The sequence below is a fragment of the Canis lupus genome, chromosome 29 (assembly GCF_048164855.1).
Source record: "Canis lupus baileyi chromosome 29, mCanLup2.hap1, whole genome shotgun sequence".
NCBI lineage: Eukaryota > Metazoa > Chordata > Mammalia > Carnivora > Canidae > Canis > Canis lupus.
Window position 1 is genome coordinate 34,900,623 of NC_132866.1, and position 21,590 is coordinate 34,922,212.

General features: G+C 38.0%; 1 protein-coding gene and 1 pseudogene across 1 annotated transcript in view; one reads left to right on the forward strand and one right to left on the reverse strand.

Moving 5' to 3' along the window:
• BTAF1 (B-TFIID TATA-box binding protein associated factor 1) overlaps window positions 1-21,590 on the reverse strand; it is a 95,534-nt gene that overhangs the window by 68,528 nt on the left and 5,416 nt on the right. Inside the window, exons 2-4 of the mRNA XM_072806129.1 lie at window positions 10,348-10,471; window positions 6,022-6,136; window positions 4,278-4,424 (exon numbers count right to left, since the gene is read on the reverse strand). Of these exons, the coding sequence (XP_072662230.1) occupies window positions 4,278-4,424; window positions 6,022-6,136; window positions 10,348-10,471 (386 nt within the window). The remainder of the gene's footprint in view (window positions 1-4,277; window positions 4,425-6,021; window positions 6,137-10,347; window positions 10,472-21,590) is intronic.
• On the forward strand, window positions 14,088-15,683 carry LOC140621145 (elongation factor 1-alpha 1-like; annotated as a pseudogene).

The window sequence follows — 21,590 nt, forward strand, 5'->3', positions numbered from 1 at the left end:
TCCAGTAATTCTCTTCTGGGTATATAACCAAAAGAACCAAAAGCAGGAATTCAAATAGATATTTGTATACCCATGTTCACAGCAGCATTATTTACAATACCAAAATGTAGAAGCAACCCAAATATCCACAGATGGGTGAATGAATAAACAAAATGTGGCATAAACACACATTGGAATATTATTCAGCCTTAAAAAGGAAGGAAATTCTGATACATGCTATGACATATATGAACCCTGAGGAGATTATCTTAAGCAAAACAAGCCAATCACAAAAGGACAAATACTGTTATGACTCTACTTATATGAAGTACTTAGGATAGTCAAACTCACAAAAACAGAAAGTAGAATGGTGGTTACTAGGGGCTGGAGGGAGGGAAGAACGGGAATTGTTTAACCCCCACTCATCCATGGTTTCACTTTCTGAGGTTCAAGTGTAGCCCAGAGGCAGATGATCTTGTTCCTGACATATTGTCAGAAGGTCAATCGTAGCCTAACGCTACATCACATTGCCTAGGTCATTCACATTACTTAGGCATTTTACCATCTCACATCATCACAAGAAGGGTAAGTACATTACAGTAAAATATTTCAAGAGAGATTTATATAACTTTTATTAAAGTACATTATTATGGGGATCCCTGAGTAGCGCAGCAGTTTGGCACCTGCCTTTGGCCCAGGGCGTGATCCTGGAGTCCTGGGATCAAGTCCCACATTGGGCTTCCTGCATGGAGCCTGTTTCTCCTTGTGTGTCTCTGCCTCTCTCTCTGTGTCTCTCATGAATAAATAAATATTTTTTTAAAAATGCATTATTATAATAGTACTATTTTATTGTTGTCAATCTCTCACTGTGCCTAATTTATAAATTAAACTTTATCATAGTTCTGTATGTATAGGAAAAAACAGAATACATATGGCTTGGTACTACTTACAGTTTCAGGCAACCACTGGGGGTCTTGAAATATGTCCTTTGTGGATAAGGGGGACTAGTGTATAAAGTTTCAGTTTTGCAACATGAAGAGAGTTCTGGAGATTGGCTCACAACAATGTAAATGTACTTAATATTACTGAAATATACGCTTAAAAATAGTTAAAATGTAAATCTTATGTTATCTGTATTCTACCATAATTAAAAAACTGATACATCTGGTAACAGTAATAAAAACTATTTAGGAAAACAAAATGAAATAAGTACTGATATATACTACAGGATGGATAAACCTTAGAAACATTCTGCTAAGAAGCCAGTTACAAAAGACCACATTAATTATATGATTCCATTCATAAGAACTGTCCAGAACTGGCAGAGACAGAAAGATGCTTAAGGCCTAGAAGGGGACGGAAGGAAGTAGGGAGTAGGAGGTTGATAGATAAAGGATTTAGGGTTTCTTCTTGAGATAAGGAAAATACTCTAAAATTGACGGCATATATGTGTGAATATATTAAGCACCACTGAAATGTACACTTTTTTTTAAAAGATTTTATTTATTTATTCATAGAGACACAGGCAGAGGGAGAAGCAGGCTCCATCCAGAGAGCCTGATGTGGGACTCGATCCAGGGTCTCCAGGATCACGCCCTGGGCTGCAGGTGGCGCTAAACTGCTGCGCCACCGGGGCTGCCCCTGAAATGTACACTTTAAAAATGGGTGAATTTTATGGTATGTGAATTATATCTCAATAGTTTTTTTTTTTTTTTTTAATTTAAGACTGTTCTACCTTGAGGGAAAAACCATAGGCAGCCAAAAGTGAAGAATGCTGGATCACAAGTCCATGACACTTACACAGAACCCAAAATCAGTCCTCTCATTCCTACTGGAGAAAATAACCTGTACAAATGCAAAGGAAAATCAAACTAGCACCTATACTAAATCTGCATGTGTCCTTCATATATGAGAAAACAAACACAGATAAGCAGACATGTAAAGAAAATCTAATTAGAGAATTTTAAATGACCACTGTTCAGTATACTGAGACTTATCAGCATTAAAATCTAAGTTGCCCAAAAATTGGGGTTCCCAATCCTAGTTACATATCAGAGTCACTTGTGGAGTTTTGTTCTTTGAAATACAATGTCCTAGACTTCAAGCTGTATTACAAAGCTGTAATCATTCAAACAGTACATTCTTAGCACAGAAACAGACACAAAGAACAATGGAACAGAATACAGAACCCAGAAATGGACTCTCAACTCTAAGGTCAACTAATCATCAACAAAGCAAGAAAGAATATCCAATGGAAAAAAAGTCTCTTCAACAAATGGTGTTGGGAAAAAAAAAAAAAAGACACAAATGGTGTTGGGAAAATTGGACAGCCACATGCAAAAGAATTAAACTGGACCACTTTCTTACACCATACACAAAAAGAAACTCAAAATGGATGAAAGACCTAAATGTGAGACAGGAATCCATCAGAATCTTAGAGAACACAGGCAGCAACCTCTCTGATTTCAGCCACAGGAACTTCTTGCTAGACACGTCTCCAAAGGTGAGGGAAACATAGACAAAAATGAACTATTGGGACTTCAAGATAAAAAGCTTTTGCACAGCAAAGGAAACAGTCGACAAAACCCAAAGACAACCTACAGAATAGGAGAAGATATTTGCAAATGTCTGATCAGATAAAGGCCTAGTCTATAAAGAACTTATCAAACTCAACACCCCAAAACCAAATAATCCAGTCCAGAAACGGGCAGAAGACGTGAACAGATATTTCTCCAAAGAAAACATACAAATGGGATCCCTGGGTGGCGCAGCGGTTTGGCGCCTGCCTTTGGCCCAGGGTGCGATCCTGGAGACCCGGGATCGAATCCCACGTCGGGCTCCCGGTGCATGGAGCCTGCTTCTCCCTCTGCCTGTGTCTCTGCCTCTCTCTCTCTCTCTGTGTGACTATCATAAATAAATAAAAATTAAAAAAAAAAAAAAAGAAAACATACAAATGGCTAACAGACACATGAAAAAATGCTCAACATCATTCAGCATCAGGGAAATACAAATCAAAACCACAATGAGGGATGCGTGGGTGGATTAGCGGCTAAAGCATCTGCCTTGGCTCAGGGTGTGATCCTGGAGTCTTATCGAGTCCCACATCAGACTCCCTGCATGGATCCTGCTTCCCCCTCTGCCTTTGTCTGCCTCTCTGTGTGTCTCTCATGAATAAATAAATAAAATTAAAAAAAAAAAAAAAAACCCACAATGAGATACCACCTGACACCAATCAGAATGGCTAAAATTAACAAGTCAGGAAATGACAGATGTTGGTAAAGCGTGGAGAAAGGGGAACACTCATACTGCTGGTGGGAATGCAAGCTGGTACAGCCACTCTGAAAAACAGTCTGGAGGTTCCTCAAAAACTTAAAAATAGAGCTATCCTATGACCAGCAATTGCACTACTATGTATTTGCCTAAAGAATATAAACACAGTGATTCTAAGGGGTACCTGCACTCCAATGTTTATTATAGCAGCAATGTTCACAATAGACAAACTATGGAAAGAATCCAGATATCCACCAACAGTTGAATAAAGGAGGTATGGTTGTGTATGTGTAATGGAATATCACTCAGCCATCAAAAAGAATGAAATCTTGCTGTTTACAACAACATGGATGGAACCAGAGGGTATTATACTAAGTGTAATTAAAGAAACAAAACAGGATGAACATAGGGGAAAGGAAGGAAAAATGAGATAAAAACAGAGAAGGAGGCAAACCAGAAGAAATTCTTAACTCTAGGAAACAAACTGAAGATTGCTGGAAGGGAGGTGGATTTGTGGGATGAGGTAATTGGGTGACAGGCATTAAGGAGGGTACTTGATGTAATGAGCACCAGGTAACATGAATCACTAAATTCTACCCCTGAAACTAATAATGTTAGTTATTAGTTAACTAATGTTAACACACAGGTCTTCATTCATTAATGCTCAATACATTTATTTATTCATTTATTTTTAAATTTTTATTTATTCATGAGAGAGAGGCAGAGATACAGGCAGAGGGAGAAGCAGGCTCCATGCAGGAAGCCTGATGCAGGACTCAATCCTCGGTCTCCACAATCACGCCCTGGGCTGAAGGCAGGCGCTAAACCACTGAGCCACCCAGGGTACCCTAGACCAAGTACTTTTGGTTATCTTCTCTACCTACAATGCCTCCTCTTTCCCAACCACAAACTTCAATTTACATTTTGTAACATCTATTAATAAGACTTTGCATGACTGATATGTAGCATATCAAGTGATAAATTAAACACACACATTTCAGACTTTCTTCTACAGGACTACTACATACCTGATTTTTCATCTTGTACTTCAAATTCTGCACCAGCAGATCCCAAAAGTGATGCCCCATGTTGTAACAATCTACATATATCAAATCTGTCAAAATTCAATCGATCTGTAGAAGGTGAATCTTCCATAGCACTTTCTGAAGTAGATTCTAAATGAGGTTGAAAATATTTAATTTGATCACAAAAACAAAGGGTAGAATGAAAGAAAATAGCACCACTTGGGGTGGTTGTGTATGTAACATTTTAAGTAAAAGGCAGCAGAAATAGAAAAGCTATTGTGATTTATGATCAGCTCTTATTTATGAATAAACTATTTAGTTGGTGGCTCCCCTTCTACAAACTATCAGAACATCAGTTGGTGTATGTATAGCTGTTTTTCACTACAAAAGCACATTATTATATAAAGAAATGCATCCCATATGGCAATATATATGTTAAATATCATATTGTCTCCATTAACTGTTTAAAAATACCAAAATAACAGCCTGAGTACACTACAGTGCTAACTTGGAAAACAAATATATTCACAGAACATATTCAAATATAAGCCAACAAGCATCATTTGTCCCTATACCTGAGGAATATCTATGACACAAAGCAATTATTCATTCAATAGGACTCCTCATAATATGAGCAAATTATAAACTGATAAACTGCTAAAATTACATATTTATCTAAGGCCTAAAATCCTCTGCAAAATGCTTTCTTTCCTCAAAAAAAAAAAAAAAAAGGTTCTGCCATTAAAAATTTTTAAATATATTGTAACTGTTCACTGACTTAACAGTTTATTTAGCTGGCACTTGCATATAATTCATTTATTAAACTAAAGTATAATTGCTTTAATTTTCCAGTGATAACAAGCAACCTTACCATAAACCTTAATGCTGGTGTAACTAATATAGTGTTTTATAAAAAGAATATGAGTTCTAATATCTCTATATACCAAAATAAGCAGGGAAAATAAGCTGAAAAAGAAAAAGCTCTTTACTAAAACAAGTTATAACTTTTTTCTGGTTATGTTTCATTTGATGAGAGAGGACAAATTAATACAGTCACTTAGCATAAAAGATGCCATATAATTAAAGCAAAATATTAGACAAGCTAAAATAAAATGCATAATAAAAGTGATGTCATCAAAGTGACTTGAAAATGAAATCAAATTGCACCACCAAGTTAAATTTTCACTTAATTGAGATGTATACATTTATAAATTTTTAAAAGCATACAATCATTTTTAAATATTGTTGCAAGCAGTCAGAAAAATAATTTCCACTCAAAGACATCTAAAGGTCACATTAAAAACTAAAGGCCCCGCCAAATAGCTATACATAATTGTGCTTAAATCAGAAAATAATTACACTAATTCTCCCAGCAACAAGAAAAAAAGCACTGCTTCAAATATTTACATTGCACTGATTTAGTTTCTGTTTTTAGGACATAAATTCCTTGAGGGAAGCAATAATCTCTTTATATCAAGCATACTGTACAGTTAATAATTTAAAAAAAACATACACAAAAACATAGTTTAGTAGTCTTTTAAAAGCATGGTGAAAATCACCTTATTGTCATTTCCTGACAAAGCTACACCTGAAAATTAAGCCTTTAAATTGTATTATCTAATCATTAAAATTTAAAATACAATTTTTAGATTATAATTATCATTAAATTATTGAAATATAAAATGTGCAGTATAGTTAATTCTATAGGTAGATTTTACTGCAAACTACTTTTACCACTTAAAAGCACCTTGTTTGGTTCTTGGTACTGGATTCCACTCAGGTACGTTTTTCACTATAGCTTCAACAGCTTGTCCTGCTGCAATTCGAGTATCCCAATTTGTACTCCTTAAATATATCAACACCTTAAAAAATCATAGGACAAAACAGTTATACCAAAAATATCATTTGTTCAAAGTAACCAGAACAGAGAAATACAAATTTACTTGTTCTTAATTTATCAGCCCTTGGGCTTTATATATAAATTTATATAAAAAATCTTGAAATTACATCATTTATAAGATTCTATCATTCACAGGAAATATCACATCTTAAAAAAAAAGGAAACAGAAAACTTTTAGTTAAAAAATAGTTAAATGCATTTAAAAAATAACCTACCTTTTAATATAGTAAAAAACAAAATGTGTATTTTCATTAAGTCCCATTACTTAATGCAAAGAGTTAAGTTGTAAAAACTAGCAGAAAAAAAAAATAAATGAGTTTAGCAGGATTGGAAGATATAAGATCAGGATACAAAAATCAACTGTTCTGCTACATACTTTCAATAAACAATTTGAAAATAAAATTTTTTAAATCGCATTTATAATAGAAAAGTTTAAAATACTTAAAAATAAACTTAAAGCATAAGACTCATACACTGAAAACTAGAAAAAATTCAAAATACCACTGAAAGAAATGAAATAAGATCTAAACAAACAGAAAGATACCTTGGAGCACCTTGGCGGCTCAATCAGTTAAATATATGCCTTCAGCTGAGGTCCTGATCCCAGGGTCCTGGGATCAAGCCCCACTCGGACTCCCTGCTAAGTGGGTAGCCTGCTTCTCCCTCTCCCTGTGCCCCAAATTCATGCTTGCTCTCTCTCTCTCTACTGCTAATAAAACAAACAAACAAACAAAAAAAAAAACAGAAACAGAAAGATACCTCATGTTCTTGGATCTAAAGATTTAAAATTGTTAAGGCAGTAATACTCCCTAAATTGATCTACTGATTCAACAAAATTCCTATAAAAATCCCAGCTGACAGACAGCCCAGGGGGCTCAGCAGTTTAGTGCCTCCTTTGGCCCAGGGCCTGATCCTGGAGACCTGGGATCGAGTCCCATGTCAGGCTCCCTGAATGGAGCCTACTTCTCTCTCTGCCTGTGTCTCTGCCTCTCTCTCTCGGTGTCTCTCATGAATAAATAAATAAAATCTTTAAAAAAAAAAAAAAGATTCTCCCTTCCTCTCCCTTTGCCCCCTCCTCAAAAGAAGAAATGAGCAAAGGATCTAAAGAGACAGTTCTCAAAAAGATATACCAAAGGTCAATTCACACATGAAAAGATGTTCAACATCACTAATCACCAGGAAAATGCAAGTCAAAACTACAGTGACATATCACTTCACATTCACTAGTATGGAAATGATAAAAGTCAGTTAATAACAAGCATCAGCAAGGATGTAGAAAAATCAGCTCTCTCATACACCACTAACAGGAGTATAAAAAAACGGAGCCAGTTTGGAAAACAGTCTCCTAGCTCTTCATAAAATTAAACATAGTTATTATATGATCCAGCAATTCTATACACAGAATAGAAGAACATACACCCATACAAAAACTTGTACATGAATTTTAATAGCAGCATTATTCATCAAAGGCCAAAGAATGGAAACAACCCAAATGTGCATTAACTGAAGAACAGATAAATAAGATATGGTATATCCATATAATATATTCAATATCACATCCATACAATGGAATATTTGGCAATAAAAAAAGAAAGAAGTAATGAGATAAGCTTCAATATAAAAAAACCTTAAAAATATTATTTTAAATGTGAAGGAAACCAATCACATTTATATAAAACTTTCAGGATAGGCAAATCTATAGGCAGAAAGTAGATTAGGAGTTGCCTAAGACTAGGAATGGGAAGGAGAATGATTGCTAATGCACATGAAATTTCTTTTTGGAAATAAAAATGTTTTAAAATTAGACTGGTAATGATTGCACATATCTAAAATCATTGAGGGATGCCTGGCTGGCCCAGTGGGTGGAGCACGTAACTCTTAGTTTTGGAATTGTAAGACTGAGTGTAGAGATTTATTGAAAGTAAAACCTTTTTTAAAAAGTACAGTAGGGGGCAACCTGGGAGGCTCTGCGGTTTAGTGCCACCTTCAGCCCAGGGCGTGATCCTGGAGACCCAGGATCGAGTCCCATGTCAGGCTCCCTGCATGGAGTCTACTTCTCCCTCTGCCTGTGTCTCTGCCTCTCTCTCTCTGTGTCTCAAATAAATAAATAAATAAATAAATAAATAAATAAATAAATAAAGTCTTAAAAAAAATACATAGGGCAGCCCCACTGGTGCAGTGGTTTAGCGCCACCTGCAGCCCAGGGTGTGATCCTGGAGACCAGGGATCAAGTCCCACGTAGGGCTCCCTACATGGAGCCCGCTTCTCCCTCTGCCTGTGTCTCTGCCTCTCTCTCTCTCTCTATGAATAAATAAATAAAATCTTTAATAAATAAATAAATAAACAAATAAATAAATAGTACAATAAAGAAATTGAAGTATACAATAAGTAGTTTAAAAAAACAAAACCAAAAGGCAACAGGACAACACTGAGGGGAGAGAAATGAGGATAAGAGGTGAGAAGGTATAACAAACTATGCCTCTTTTGGAATTATTTCATGGCAGCCAATATGCCAGGACCTAAGAAGACCAGAATTCACTTGGAAAGCTGGAAACCTTTTCTCAGTTCAGCACAGATTAGTTTTGTTCACTGTTTTCAGTTTCAGCTCATTCAGTCTTTCATCTTCCCCCTGGGATAAGAAAGAAATGGGTATGCCTCTCTATCCTGCTACATGAATATAATATTTAATACTGTCTAATACGCATCCTTCTCCATTCTGAGAACATGGAGCTCATGGATGTCAAATCACTGTCTCTTCATCTACATATTGGTTAGAAAGTCCTAATAATATCTAAATGTGAAATATACTGGAAAAGACGGTCACTGTCAGCCCTCATAGTGGAAACCATAAAATACAGATTTGTCTATTCACAAGGGCTTATAACTCCTACTGATATGAATCAAGAAGGAACAAATGAGAATGAAAGGGAGGGGTAAGGGTCATTTGGTGGCTCAGTCAGTTAAGCATCTGGCTCAGGTCATGAGTTTGGGGTCCTGAGACTGAGCCCCATGTTGGGCTCCCTGCTCAGTGGGGAATCTGCTTCTTCCTATCCCTCTTACCCCCCCACCTCCTCTGCTCATATGCTCTCTCAAATAATAAAATGCTAAAAAATAAAAATAAAAAAAAAAGGAAGGGGTAAGACCAGCAGGAAGAGAGGTATCTTGGGATTTTCATATCGCTCCTCAACCCTATTTCCATCCTCCTTCCCATTCAAGGCCCCTGACACACAAAGCACTCCAGTTTTCACTTTGCATGACAGAAAAAAAATTTTTTTAAGATTTATTTATTTATTTATTTATTTATTTGAGATAGTGCACACATATGATGGGGGAAGACGTAGGGAGAGGGACAGAGGGGAAAGAATCTTCAAGCAGACTCCCCACTGAGGGCAGAGCCCACGTGGGGCTTGATCCCACAACCCATGAGATCATGGACCTAAGCCAATAGCAAGAGTTGGAGGCTCAACCAAATGAGCCACCCAGGTACCCCTGCATGGCAGAGAATTATTAAACACATGGAATGTGTTGCTTATCATCATATAGGCACACTTCTTCAAGTCCAGAGTTCAGTAAAAATACAGCTATTGCTTAGGGAAAGAATATGGGCAAGTATTATGAAAATCTGATCCACCAAAGCAGAAAGCCTCCACTTTCAAATAGGTGATAAATAAAAATGTAATAACTAGTTTCTCATATATTTCAATCATTTCCCATGAGTACTCAATCCTTTTGAAGACTAGCAACTATGATATAATTACTAGCCATTAAGAACAAGTCAGACAACAACAAATTAGATTAACAACTTAGTTCATAAACAAATTGGGTCAGATTCAAATTTGTGCCACAGGCAAAAGGCTGTATGTTGTCAAATTGCTTAGACAATTAAACTTGATGCAAAAAAACCCAAAATATTTTAAATCTTGTGATGAAAAAGACCAAATTTAAATATATATATAAATAAAATTTAAATATATATAATATATATAAATATATAAATATATATGGAAATATGTATATATAAATAATATATATATGGAAATAGTAAGATATTTAATAGAATCTGAAGACCACAAATTGCCAACAAAATAAAATAAGACAATTCTACTGTTATATTTCTATCCACAGACAAATTTCTACAATTGCATTATGCTAAAAGAAAAAAAGAGTTCTTACTTTAGATAAAAGGTTATTTAGTTCATGGGGATGGAGCTTCACCACTTCTCCAAGTTGCTGTGCTGCAGCTTTTCTTGTAACTGGAGTAGTGCCAGTATCCAGTAAAATAAAAAGACGGTCAAGCCTAAAATAACAAAAATATAATGATTACTCTGAAATGTATTTCTTCATAGATGTAAGTTTAAGTCAATAAATGTATTGAGCAGGGCAGCCCAGGTGGCTCAGCAGTTTAGCACCTCCTTCAGCCCAGGGCATGATCCTGGAGACCCGGGATTGAGTCCCACATCGGGCTCCCTGCATGGAGCCTGCTTCTCCCTCTGCCTGTGTCTCTGCCTCTCTCTCATGAATAAATAAAAATTTAAAAATAAATGAATAAATAAATGTATTGAGCATTAATGAACGAAGACCTATCCTAGGGCTACAGGAGAATCTCTACTCCCAAGGAACTTGCAATTGAGGGTAGGGTGAGTAGGAAGGCAAGTACAAAAATGATTAGAATATAGGGTACAATAACGTGTCAGAAAAGAAAAGTGCTCTGAAGAGTGGGAACAGAGGAAGCAAATACTATATATCCCCAATTGTGTAATACTGAAAAGGCTTTATAAAATAAGTGGTATATGAGATGGACCTTAATAGGTCAATCACAAAGGTCCTGCCTGGTTCAAGAAAGCAATGGAACTGGAGCTCCATTTTAGGAAGATTAATCTGGCAGCAGTGTGAAGCATGAAGTATAATGGAAGAAAAGTTTTAAAGAATTTTAGGCTGAAAGTACAGACCTAAACTACAATCATGGCGAGAAGCCTAGAAAGAAGCTGGAAGAGATGCTGCAGGGGATAAACACACATGGTGTAATAATGAAATATCAAGGAAGTGAAAGGACTCTCAGATTCTGAATCCTAGAAAATGAAGATGTCATTTTAAAAAGTGGGAAGAACTGGGCAGCCTGGGTGGCTCAGCAGTTTAGCACCACCTTCGGCTCAGGGCGTGATCCTGGAGACCTGGGATCGAGTCCCACATCGGGCTCCCTGCATGGAGCCTGCTTCTCCCTCTGCCTCTCTCTCTCTCTCTGATGAATAAATAAATAAAATCTTAAAAAAAAAAAAAAAAAAGGGAAGAACTAGTGGAGGAAATATGGAATTAGATGACAAGTTTACTAGTGGCAGGGACAGGATAGTTAGGAGAGACCAAAAAGGATAGCTGGACTAGAGATCTGAAGTTCAACAAGAGTTGAGAATAAAGGCATATAGGTATATGGGATCATTTGTATACAAGTAACAAACAATGGCAATAAATAAGATCGCCAAGAAAAACATCTCCAAAAGCATATAGCATAACAGCACCAATTCTAGAGCCACAACAACACAGTTCAAATTCCAATTCTGCCATTTATCCAATGAATAAAGTTTGGAATAACACCACAGTGCCATATTACCTGGAATAGGTTAAAAAAAAAAAAAAAAGGAACACTTACTATGACTTTAGTGTTACTGTGATACATGAAAATCCTAAGTATTAGAAAGGCAAAGTCACAAGTAACTACCACCAGCTATCCACATATCATAATATAGGTCTAGCTTTCCTATCACACTACTAATCAGGCTCAGTAAGGCAAAGTGAATGCCACAGGTAATGAAAAGAAGGCAGCTTCATACTTCATATAAAGAATAAATGGGTACTTCTAAAAAGATGGAGGATGGGGTACCTGGGTGGCTCAGTCAGTTGAGTATCCGGCTCTTGGTTTCAGCTCAAGTCATGATCTCAGGGTGGTGAGATCTAGCTCAAGTCAGGGTCTGCACTCAGCAAGGAGTCTCCTACTCTTCTCCTTCTCCCTCTGCCCCCTCCCCCACCTTGCATGTGCGTGTGCGTGGCGAGCACGTGTGTTAGCTTTCTCTAAAATAAATAAATCTGCAAAAAAAAATTTTTTTTTAAATGGAGAATGACAAAGTTATACTGACTACCCAATCCTATACAAGAGAATAGGAATACATTTTCAAATTTTATCCAATGAGGAAGAGAAAGCAAGTAAGGTCCCAAAGCTAACCATGAGCATTAAGCATTAATAAACTGCAATGAAGCTCATATTTTACTTCTGGGATTATTTTTCACAAAGAGCTAAAAAATTACACAACAAAGCTCTGAAAACCTTTTATAAGAAAAACCTTTAAGAGACAAATGAAATGGGAAGGATTGTTTTTTTCTTTTTCTGGTAGTATTTATCAAACTAGTCAGTCACTAATCACAAAATCATTGTAAGTAGTAAGAAATAGAACTAAAATAGATCTTTTTCCATCAAGAATGGTAAGGGTACTAGGAAAAGTTTTCAAGTGCTTCAGAACACAACACTAAGAGGTAAGGTTCAGATTTATAGTTAAGGGTATGTAGGAAAGACAGATTTCAAGAAAAATATGTGAGGTAATAAAAAAGCCAGAGATATAAAGCAGAGTACTACAACACAGTTTCTGCTTCCAATATACGGAATGGCACACAGAGTGATTATAATGAAATTAATTTTTATAAGACATGCTAAAAATTTATTTATTTTATATATACACTACACACAGACACATCCCCCACCTGCTGACACAATATTTCTCCTTATTAATTCAAGGCTATCTAAATCCTTGCTTTACCCATTCATTAGGTTTTGCTATAGGATTTGGTGAACAGTGACTCAGAGATAGTGGAACAAAAGGGAGAAAAAAATTTTTTGACAGCTGCTGTTATTTAAAAGTTCTAAGACTAAGTCAGACCCAAATTCCTTTCCCATAAAATGATTTCCCTCACTCAACCCATATGTAACTCTCAGAATGCCCCTTGAGTTATTTTCATCTTTAAATTGAACTGTGATGTTAAAGTTCATGAAAATCATCTCTGAGCCTCCACAACAAATGTCTGCATATTGCCATGACCGTATGATTTTGTCAGTGAAAACAAATTCACAAAAAGAAATTTCAAACATCTATATATAAACAACTTTCTGTAATTATCAAGACAAAAATTCATTTTAATTATTCTGTATTAGGGGTATCTGACTGGCTCAGTTGGTAGTGCGGGGGACTCTTGATTTCAGGGTCATAAGTTCAAGCCCCAAGGTGGGCATGGAGCTTACTTTAAAAAAAAAAAAAAAAAATCTTCTAGGGATTCTTGGGTGGCTCAATGGTTGAGCATCTGCCTTGGGCCCCAGCACGTGATCCCAGGGTCCTGGGATCAAGTCCTGTGTTGGGCTCTGCACAGAGAGCCTACTTCTCCCTCTGCCTATGTCTCTGTCTCTCTCATGAATAAATAAAATCTTTAAAAAATAATCTTCTATATTATATGGCAGGAAATATTAGGAAAAATTGAATAAGTTTTATTATAAAGAACAGATTAGTTTTAGGTCAAATTTAAGCTACTATAAATGGACTTGCTACGTGTATTCTATATAGGCTCATGTATTCAATTATCAGGCTTTTGGGGTACCTAGGTGGCTCAGTAGGTTAAGCATCTTTGATTTCAGCATCTTTAATTTCAGCTCAGGTCATGATCTCAGGGATGTGAGATCCAGCTCTGCACTGGGTTCTGTGCTGGGTGTGGAGCCTGTTTGGAATTTTCTCTCTCCCTCTTCCTCTGCCCTGTCCTATCCGACCCAACCCCCACCCTGGCTCTTTTTTTTTTTTTTTTTTTTATTCATTCATGAGAGACACAGAGAGACAAAAAGAGAGGGAGGGAGGGAAGGAGAGGCAGAGACACAGGCAGAGCTTTGCTGCAATGGGTATGCCGCCAGAACACAGGTGTCATGAAAACCACCGCTAAACCTAAACCAAAATGGGAAAGGAAAAGACTCACATCAACATCGTCGTCATTGGACACGTAGAATCAGGCAAGTCTACCACTACTGGCTATCTGATCTACAAATGTGGTGGGATCAACCAAAGAACTATTGAAAAATTTGAGGAGGAATCTGCTGAGACGGGAAAAGGCTCCTTCAGGTATGCCTGGGTCTTGGATAAATTGAAGGCTGAACGTGAACGTGGTATCACCACTGATATCTCCCTGTGGAAATTTGAGACCGGCAAGTATTATGTGACCATCATTGATGCCCCAGGACACAGAGACTTTATCAAAAACATGATTACAGGCACATCTCAGGCTGACTGTGCTGTCCTGATTGTTGCTGTTGGTGTTGGTGAATTTGAAGCAGCTATCTCCAAGAATGGGAGACCCATGAGCATGTCCTTCTGGCTTATACACTGGTGTAAAGCAACTAATTGTTAGCGTTAACAAGATGGATTCCACTGAACCACCCTACAGCCAGAAGAGAAACGAAGAAATTGTTAAGGAAGTCAGCACCTACATTAAGAAAATTGTCTACAACCCTGACACAGTAGCATTTGTGCCAATTTCTGGTTGGAATGGTGACAACATGCTGGAGCCAAGTGCTAACATGCCTTGGTTCAAGGGATGGAAAGTCACCCGTAAAGATGGGAATGCCAGTGGAACCACACTGCTTGAAGCTCTAGACTGCATTCTACCACCAACTTGTCCAACTGATAAGCCCTTGCGTTTGCCTCTCCAGGATGCCTACAAAATTGGTGGTATTGGTACTGTCCCAGTGGGCCGAGTGGAGACCTGGTGTTCTTCAGCCAAGCATAGTGGTCACCTTGGCTCCGGTCAATGTTACAACTAAAGTCTGTTGAAATGCACCATGAGCTCTGAGTGAGGCTCTTCCTGGGGACAATGTGGGCTTCAATGTCGAGAACGTATCTGTCAAAGATGTTCGTCGTGGCAATGTGGCTGGTGACAGCAAAAATGACCCACCAATGGAAGCAGCTGGCTTCACGGCTCAAGTGATCATCCTGATCCATCCAGGCCAAATCAGTGCTGGGTATGCACCTGTGCCAGACTGTCACACAGCTCACATTGCTTGTAAGTTTGCTGAGCTGCAGGAGAAGATAGATCTTTGTTCTGGAAAAAAGCTGGAAGATGGTCTCAAGTTCTTGAAATCTGGGGATGCTGCCATTGTTGATATGGTTCCTGGCAAACCTATGTGTTGAGAGCTTCTCTGACTATCCTCCTCTGGGTCGTTTTGCTGTTCGTGACGTGAGACAGATGGTTGCTGTGGGTGTCATCAAAGCACTGGACAGGAAAGCAGCTGGAGTTGGCAAAGTCACCATGTCTGCCCAGAAGGCTAAATGAATACTATCCCCAATACCTGCCACCCAGTCTTAATCAGTGGTGGAAGAATGGTCTCAGAACTGTTTGTGTCAATTGGCCATTTAAGTCTAATAGTAAAAGATTGGTTAATGATAACAATGCATCGTAAAAACGTCAGAAGGAAAGGAGAATGTTTTGTGGACCATTTGGTGGTTTTTGTACGTGTGTGGCAGTTTTAAGTTATTAGTTTTTAAAATCAGTACTTTTTAATGGAAACAACTTGACCAAAAATCTGTCACAGAATTTTGAGACCCATTAAAGAGAAAAAAAGGCGGGGGGAGGAACAGGCAGAGGGAGGAGCAGGCCCCATGAAGGGAGCCCGGGACTCCAGGATCACGCCCTGGGCCAAAGGCAGGTGCTAAACCGCTGAGCCACCCAGGGATCCCCCTACCTTGGCTCTTAAAAACAAAACAAACAAAAATTCCATAATATTGGGCTCTCTTATATGTATCGCATAGATTTAGGACTTTCCTATAGAAAACTGTAGTGAAATAATAAACTAGACTGGAAGTAAGGAGACCTTTTAAAAGTCCTACTTCTGTCACATGTTGGAGGACTTAAGGAAGTCTACTTCACTTAACCTCTTATTTTGGAGGATAAAACAGACAATTTAGGCATATTTTACAGTTTCACATCATTGTGGATTTTTTCCTTTTTAATTTTTCTTATATAACATAATATTTGCCTTATCTTTGACTTATTTGATGGCAAGTTCCTTAGATTGCACTTCTGGAAAGATTTCAACAGCTTCTTAATTCTTTTTTCATAACAGAGATTCTGCTTTTTCTGATCAAAAGAAAAGCTGGCTGCAAAATGAACACTGTAAGAAAGTAACAATACGGGATCCCTGGGTGGCGCAGCGGTTTGGCGCCTGCCTTTGGCCCAGGGCGCGATCCTGGAGACCCGGGATCGAATCCCACATCGGGCTCCCAGTGCATGGAGCCTGCTTCTCCCTCTGCCTGTGTCTCTGTGCCTCTCTCTCTCTCTCTCTCTTTCTCTGTGCCTATCATAAATAAATAAAAATTAAAAAAAAGAAAGTAATAATACTGACCTGTTTATAAATCTGTGTGTAAAAAGTTAAAAGAAAATAGTTTCCAAAGTTTTCCCCAATCATTTCCAGTTTCCCTACTCCTTAAAAAGGAGTGGATTACTTTACTGAATAGATCTCTAGGCTTTGGAACCCAAATTATCTCAAGTTCTCTCTTCACTATCTCTAAAGATTGCTCTTTACACTCATCCTCTCTATTTCAAATGGAAAGACTGTCTTCACTCATCTTCAAGGCTTAGATATTGTCCCACTGTTTCCTTGATATATCATCCATCCCCTTTTATTTTCATTCAATTATCTTTTCTCTACTACCTTAAATCACTATCTTATTAACCCATGCCCTCCTACCTTCAAATATACAGAGGTCTGTCTCTACAGAGAAAAATAAACTGCTTGATTTTGTCATCTTGCATACTTTTTTTTTCCTGCCAAGCATCATGAACAAGTGTTTAAAATCATTCTTTTATTTCCTCACTATACACAATCTAATCCCTCTCAAATTTCTACTCTCCTTTTCTATTGAGTAGCACACCTGATGGTCACCAATGAACTTGTAAACTCCAAATCTGATTTTTTTTTTTTTTTTGCTTAAGTCTGACTTTTCTATAACATCTGGTATCAGCAAGTACCCTTTTTTTTTTTAATTTTTTTTTAAATTTATTTATGATAGTCACACAGAGAGAGAGAGAGAGAGGGGCAGAGACACAGGCAGAGGGAGAAGCAGGCTCCATGCACCGGGAGCCCGATGTGGGATTCGATCCTGGGTCTCCAGGATCGTGCCCTGGGCCAAAGGCAGGCTCCAAACCGCTGCGCCACCCAGGGATCCCAGCAAGTACCCATTTTTAAGAGACTTTTCTTCTTAAATTTTCACATTATGTTACTCTGAATTCTCAATTCTTCCTCTGGTTTCCCTCTTCATATGAACATTCTCCCATATTCAATCCTTGGCTTCTCATCAGTTTCCTCCCTTAGGAAACTATATTGTTATTCGTTTAAACTGTAACACAGTACAAATCATCCCCAAATCTAGTCCATCTGGGAGCCACACTTTCAACTGTCTGGTGAGCATAACCCCAAGGTAACATTATCTTATTGCCAGATTTACTTCCTCAAGCATATTTTGGTCAAATTACTATCTTACTCTAAAACTGTGAATGGCTCATCCTTACCTATCAAAACAAAAATCAAAAAAGGACCTCCCAAACATGAATCTTTTTGGTTTCCACAATTTCTTCTTTTTTTTTTTTTTTTAAGATTTTATTTATTCATGAGAGAGACACATAGAGAGGCAGAGACACAGGCAGAGGGAGAAGCCAGTTCCATGCAGGGAGCCTGACATGGGACTCGATCCCAGGACTCCAGAATTATGCCCTGGGCCGAAGGCAGGCACTAAACCGCTGAGCCACCCAGGGATCCCCTCTACAATTTCTTCTATACCATTTTCTCCACCTGGAATGTCTCTTCTTGGTTTAATTCTTCAGCTAGCTCCCATTCACTAAGATTTAAAGTCCCTTACGCTCTCGAAACCACCTTAGACTGCTGTATCATAGAGATGAATTCCACTTCTGAAATCTACATGAATTCTCATCTTGAATAACCTTCTTGGTATTTGTAATTCTGTTGTGGCATCTTACACTAATTTGTCACATGGTATCTTATACTCCTGAGGCTTCACCTCCTTCAGTGATTCTTTTTGTTCCCCACAATAGTCTGCATAGTGTCTCTACAGTGTCTTTGTTCAGTATTCAAATAATTGTTTAGTTGTATTTACTATAATTAAAATTATAAGGAAAAATGCCAGGACGCCTGGGTGGCTCAGTGGTTGAGCAGCTGCCTTCTACTCAGGGCGTGATCCCAGGATCCTGGATTGAGTCACACATTGGGTTTCCTGCGGGGAGCCTACTTCTCCCTCTGCCTAGGTCTCTGCCTTTTCTCTGTGTCTCTCATGAATAAATAAATAAGTTAAAAATAAAAAGTAGGGGCAGCCTGGGTGGCTCAGCGGTTTAGCGCCACCTTCAGCCCAGGACATGATCTGGAGACCTGGGATCCAGTCCCACATCAGGCTCCCTGCATGGAGCCTGCTTCTTGCTCTGCCTATGTCCCTGCCTCTCTCTCTCTGTCTCATGAATAAATAAATAAAATCTTAAAATAAAAAAAAAAAAAGTAGTTTCTTAAGGCCAAGTTTTTTTTTTTTTAAAGATTTTATTTATTTATTCATGATAGTCACAGAGAGAGAGAGAGAGGCAGAGACACAGGCAGAGGGAGAAGCAGGCTCCATGCACCGGGAGCCCGATGTGGGATTCGATCCCGGGTCTCCAGGATCACACCCCAAGCCAAAGGCAGGTGCTCAATCGCTGAGCCACCCAGGCGTTCCTGATTCAGGTTTTGTGTATCAACTTGTGACTTCAGGACACTGCTCTAAAGACTGCCCAGAAAAAGGAAAGAGTACATGGAAGTTTGTAGAGGTTATGCAGGAAGCTTCTATCTAACCCTTCTTCCCTTCCAGGTGTTTGCGTTATGATAATTCATGAAGTAAAGATATAAAAAGGTACGGAGGGCAGCTCCGGTGGCACAGCGGTTTAGCGCCACCTGCAGCCCGGGATGGGATCCTGGAGACCCAGGATCGAGTCCCACGTCCGGCTTCCTGCATGGAGCCTGCTTCTCCCTCTGCTTATGTCTCTGCCTCTCTCTCTCTCTCTCTCTGAATAAATAAATAAATCTTTTTTTTTTAAAGGTACAGAAAAAAATCATAGATATTTTGAACTATGTCCTAGGTTGCTACTTCACCATTAATAAACAAGTATATGTTACATTTCCACTAAATGTAAAAAAGCCCGTTGAGGATAAAAGAAAAAAAATATATAGGGGTGCCTGGCTGGCTCAGTCAGTAGAGTATGCAACTCTTGATTTTGGCATCATGAGTTCAAACCCCACGTTGGGGATAGAGATTACTTAAAAAAAGAAAAAAAAAAAGGATATAAATATAACTTCTTCAAATCTACTTCCAAACTCAATAACCTCCGAATAAATTTAAATTTAATCTCTTTGAAAAATACTATATGGTCAACTAGCAGAACACTTCGCAAGGAAAGTTTTATAAACTTAACTAAGACAATGATCAGTTAAGTTTGTCTATTTTGTTATGCTTTTTTTTTTACATTTAACAAAAGTGCAGTAAATAAACTATTTGAATCTTTTACTTTTCTGTGACTTAGGGAGTAAGAAAGTAAATATCTGATATAAACACTGTATTAAGTCTCATATTATCATTAAGCAAGAAAGCTATATTCTTTAAACAAGAAAAATTACTTTAAGATACCACACTGTACACTGAGAGAATCAATATGAAAATGAAACTACACCAATGCCAGGTGCAAGGCCAGGTGCATGCTAGAATCAGCTGCATTCCTTCACTACCACACTAGAACACAAATTCCTTAAAATGGGGACTCTACTTTGTTCTCAGCTGTTATCTCTAGTACCTAGAACATAGAAAGCATTCTATAAATACTCAATAAATGAATGCTGAAAAAGTACAATCAGTTATTTCCTTTAGGACATTTTTTTCTAATCTCTACTCTTGATCCATCAAGCTACAGCCTTTTACAGGACTTCTTCTTCAGAAGAAATATGTTATTTTCGGGGTGCTTGGGTGACTCAGTTGGTTAAGTGTCTGCCTTTGGCTCAATTCATGATCCCAGAGTCCTGGAATCGAGACCCACATCAGGCTCCCTGCTCCACGAGGAGACTGCTTCTCCCTCTGCCTGCCACTCACCCTGCTTGTGCGTGAGCTCTGTCATATAAATTAATAAAATCTTTAAAAGAAATATGTTATTTTAAAAGTTCACACAAAATTGTGTACTTTAAAATGGTTAAAAATGTTGAATTTTATCACAACTTAAAAATGAATCGATGTATATAAGTACTCTGAGGAATAAACCAAAGAAATAGGGAGGAATTTACCATACAGATTGAAATGTAAAAGTTTCTATCTACCTCTTCTACCTTTCCTAGCTTTTTTTGTCCCTAACTTTTTTAAAGTATGAAATATTTGACATTATAATTTACAATAGCTGTCAATCCTCTAATGGGTTGAAATTAGCAGTAATGAAAGAAAAAGCATAACAAACACAAGAAACCTGTGCTGTCCTACAGATCATTAAGATCATTTTAGCATTTTCCCTGTCAGTAGGAAGGAACCACTGGAATTTCCTCCATGTCAAGAAACTTCCTTGTAGTGACACCTGGGTGGCTCAGCCATTAAGCGTCTGCCTTCAGCTTGGGGTGTGATCCTGGAGTCCTGGGATCAAGTCCCAAATTGGGCTCCCTGCATGGCACCTATGTCTCTGCCCCTCTCTCTCTGTCTCTCATGAATAAAATTTTTAAAAAAAGAAAGATCTGACCTTTAAAAAAAAAAAAGAAAAGAAACTTCCTTGTATTTGGCAGAACAGGACTGCTGAAACAATGTTTCTCTGAAGTATCAGGAGTACAGAAAGAATTAACAAAACTGCAAAGGTCTGATCAAATGTAGCAATTTGTTTCTTCCATAAGAGTGTGTTCCCTTTTTCCCCAGAAACCTTTCTGAACACTGCATGATTTTCAAATGCAAAAATGTCACAGACCTGGGAAACAGTTTCTTTCTTTTTTTTTTTTTTTTTTTTTTAAGATTTTATTTAGGGATCCCTGGGTGGAGCAGCGGTTGGCGCCTGCCTTTGGCCCAGGGCGCGATCCTGGAGACCTGGGATCGAATCCCACATCGGGCTCCCGGTGCATGGAGCCTGCTTCTCCCTCTGCCTGTGTCTCTGCCCCTCTCTCTCACTCTCTCTCTCTCTCTGTGACTATCATAAGCTAAAAAAAAAAAAAAAAAAAAAAAAAGATTTTATTTATTCATGAGAGACACCAAGAGAGGGGCAGACATAAGCAGAGGGAGAAGTAGGCTTCCTGTGGGATCATGACCTGAGCCAAAAAAAGATGCTCAACCACTGAGCTACCCAGGTGCCCC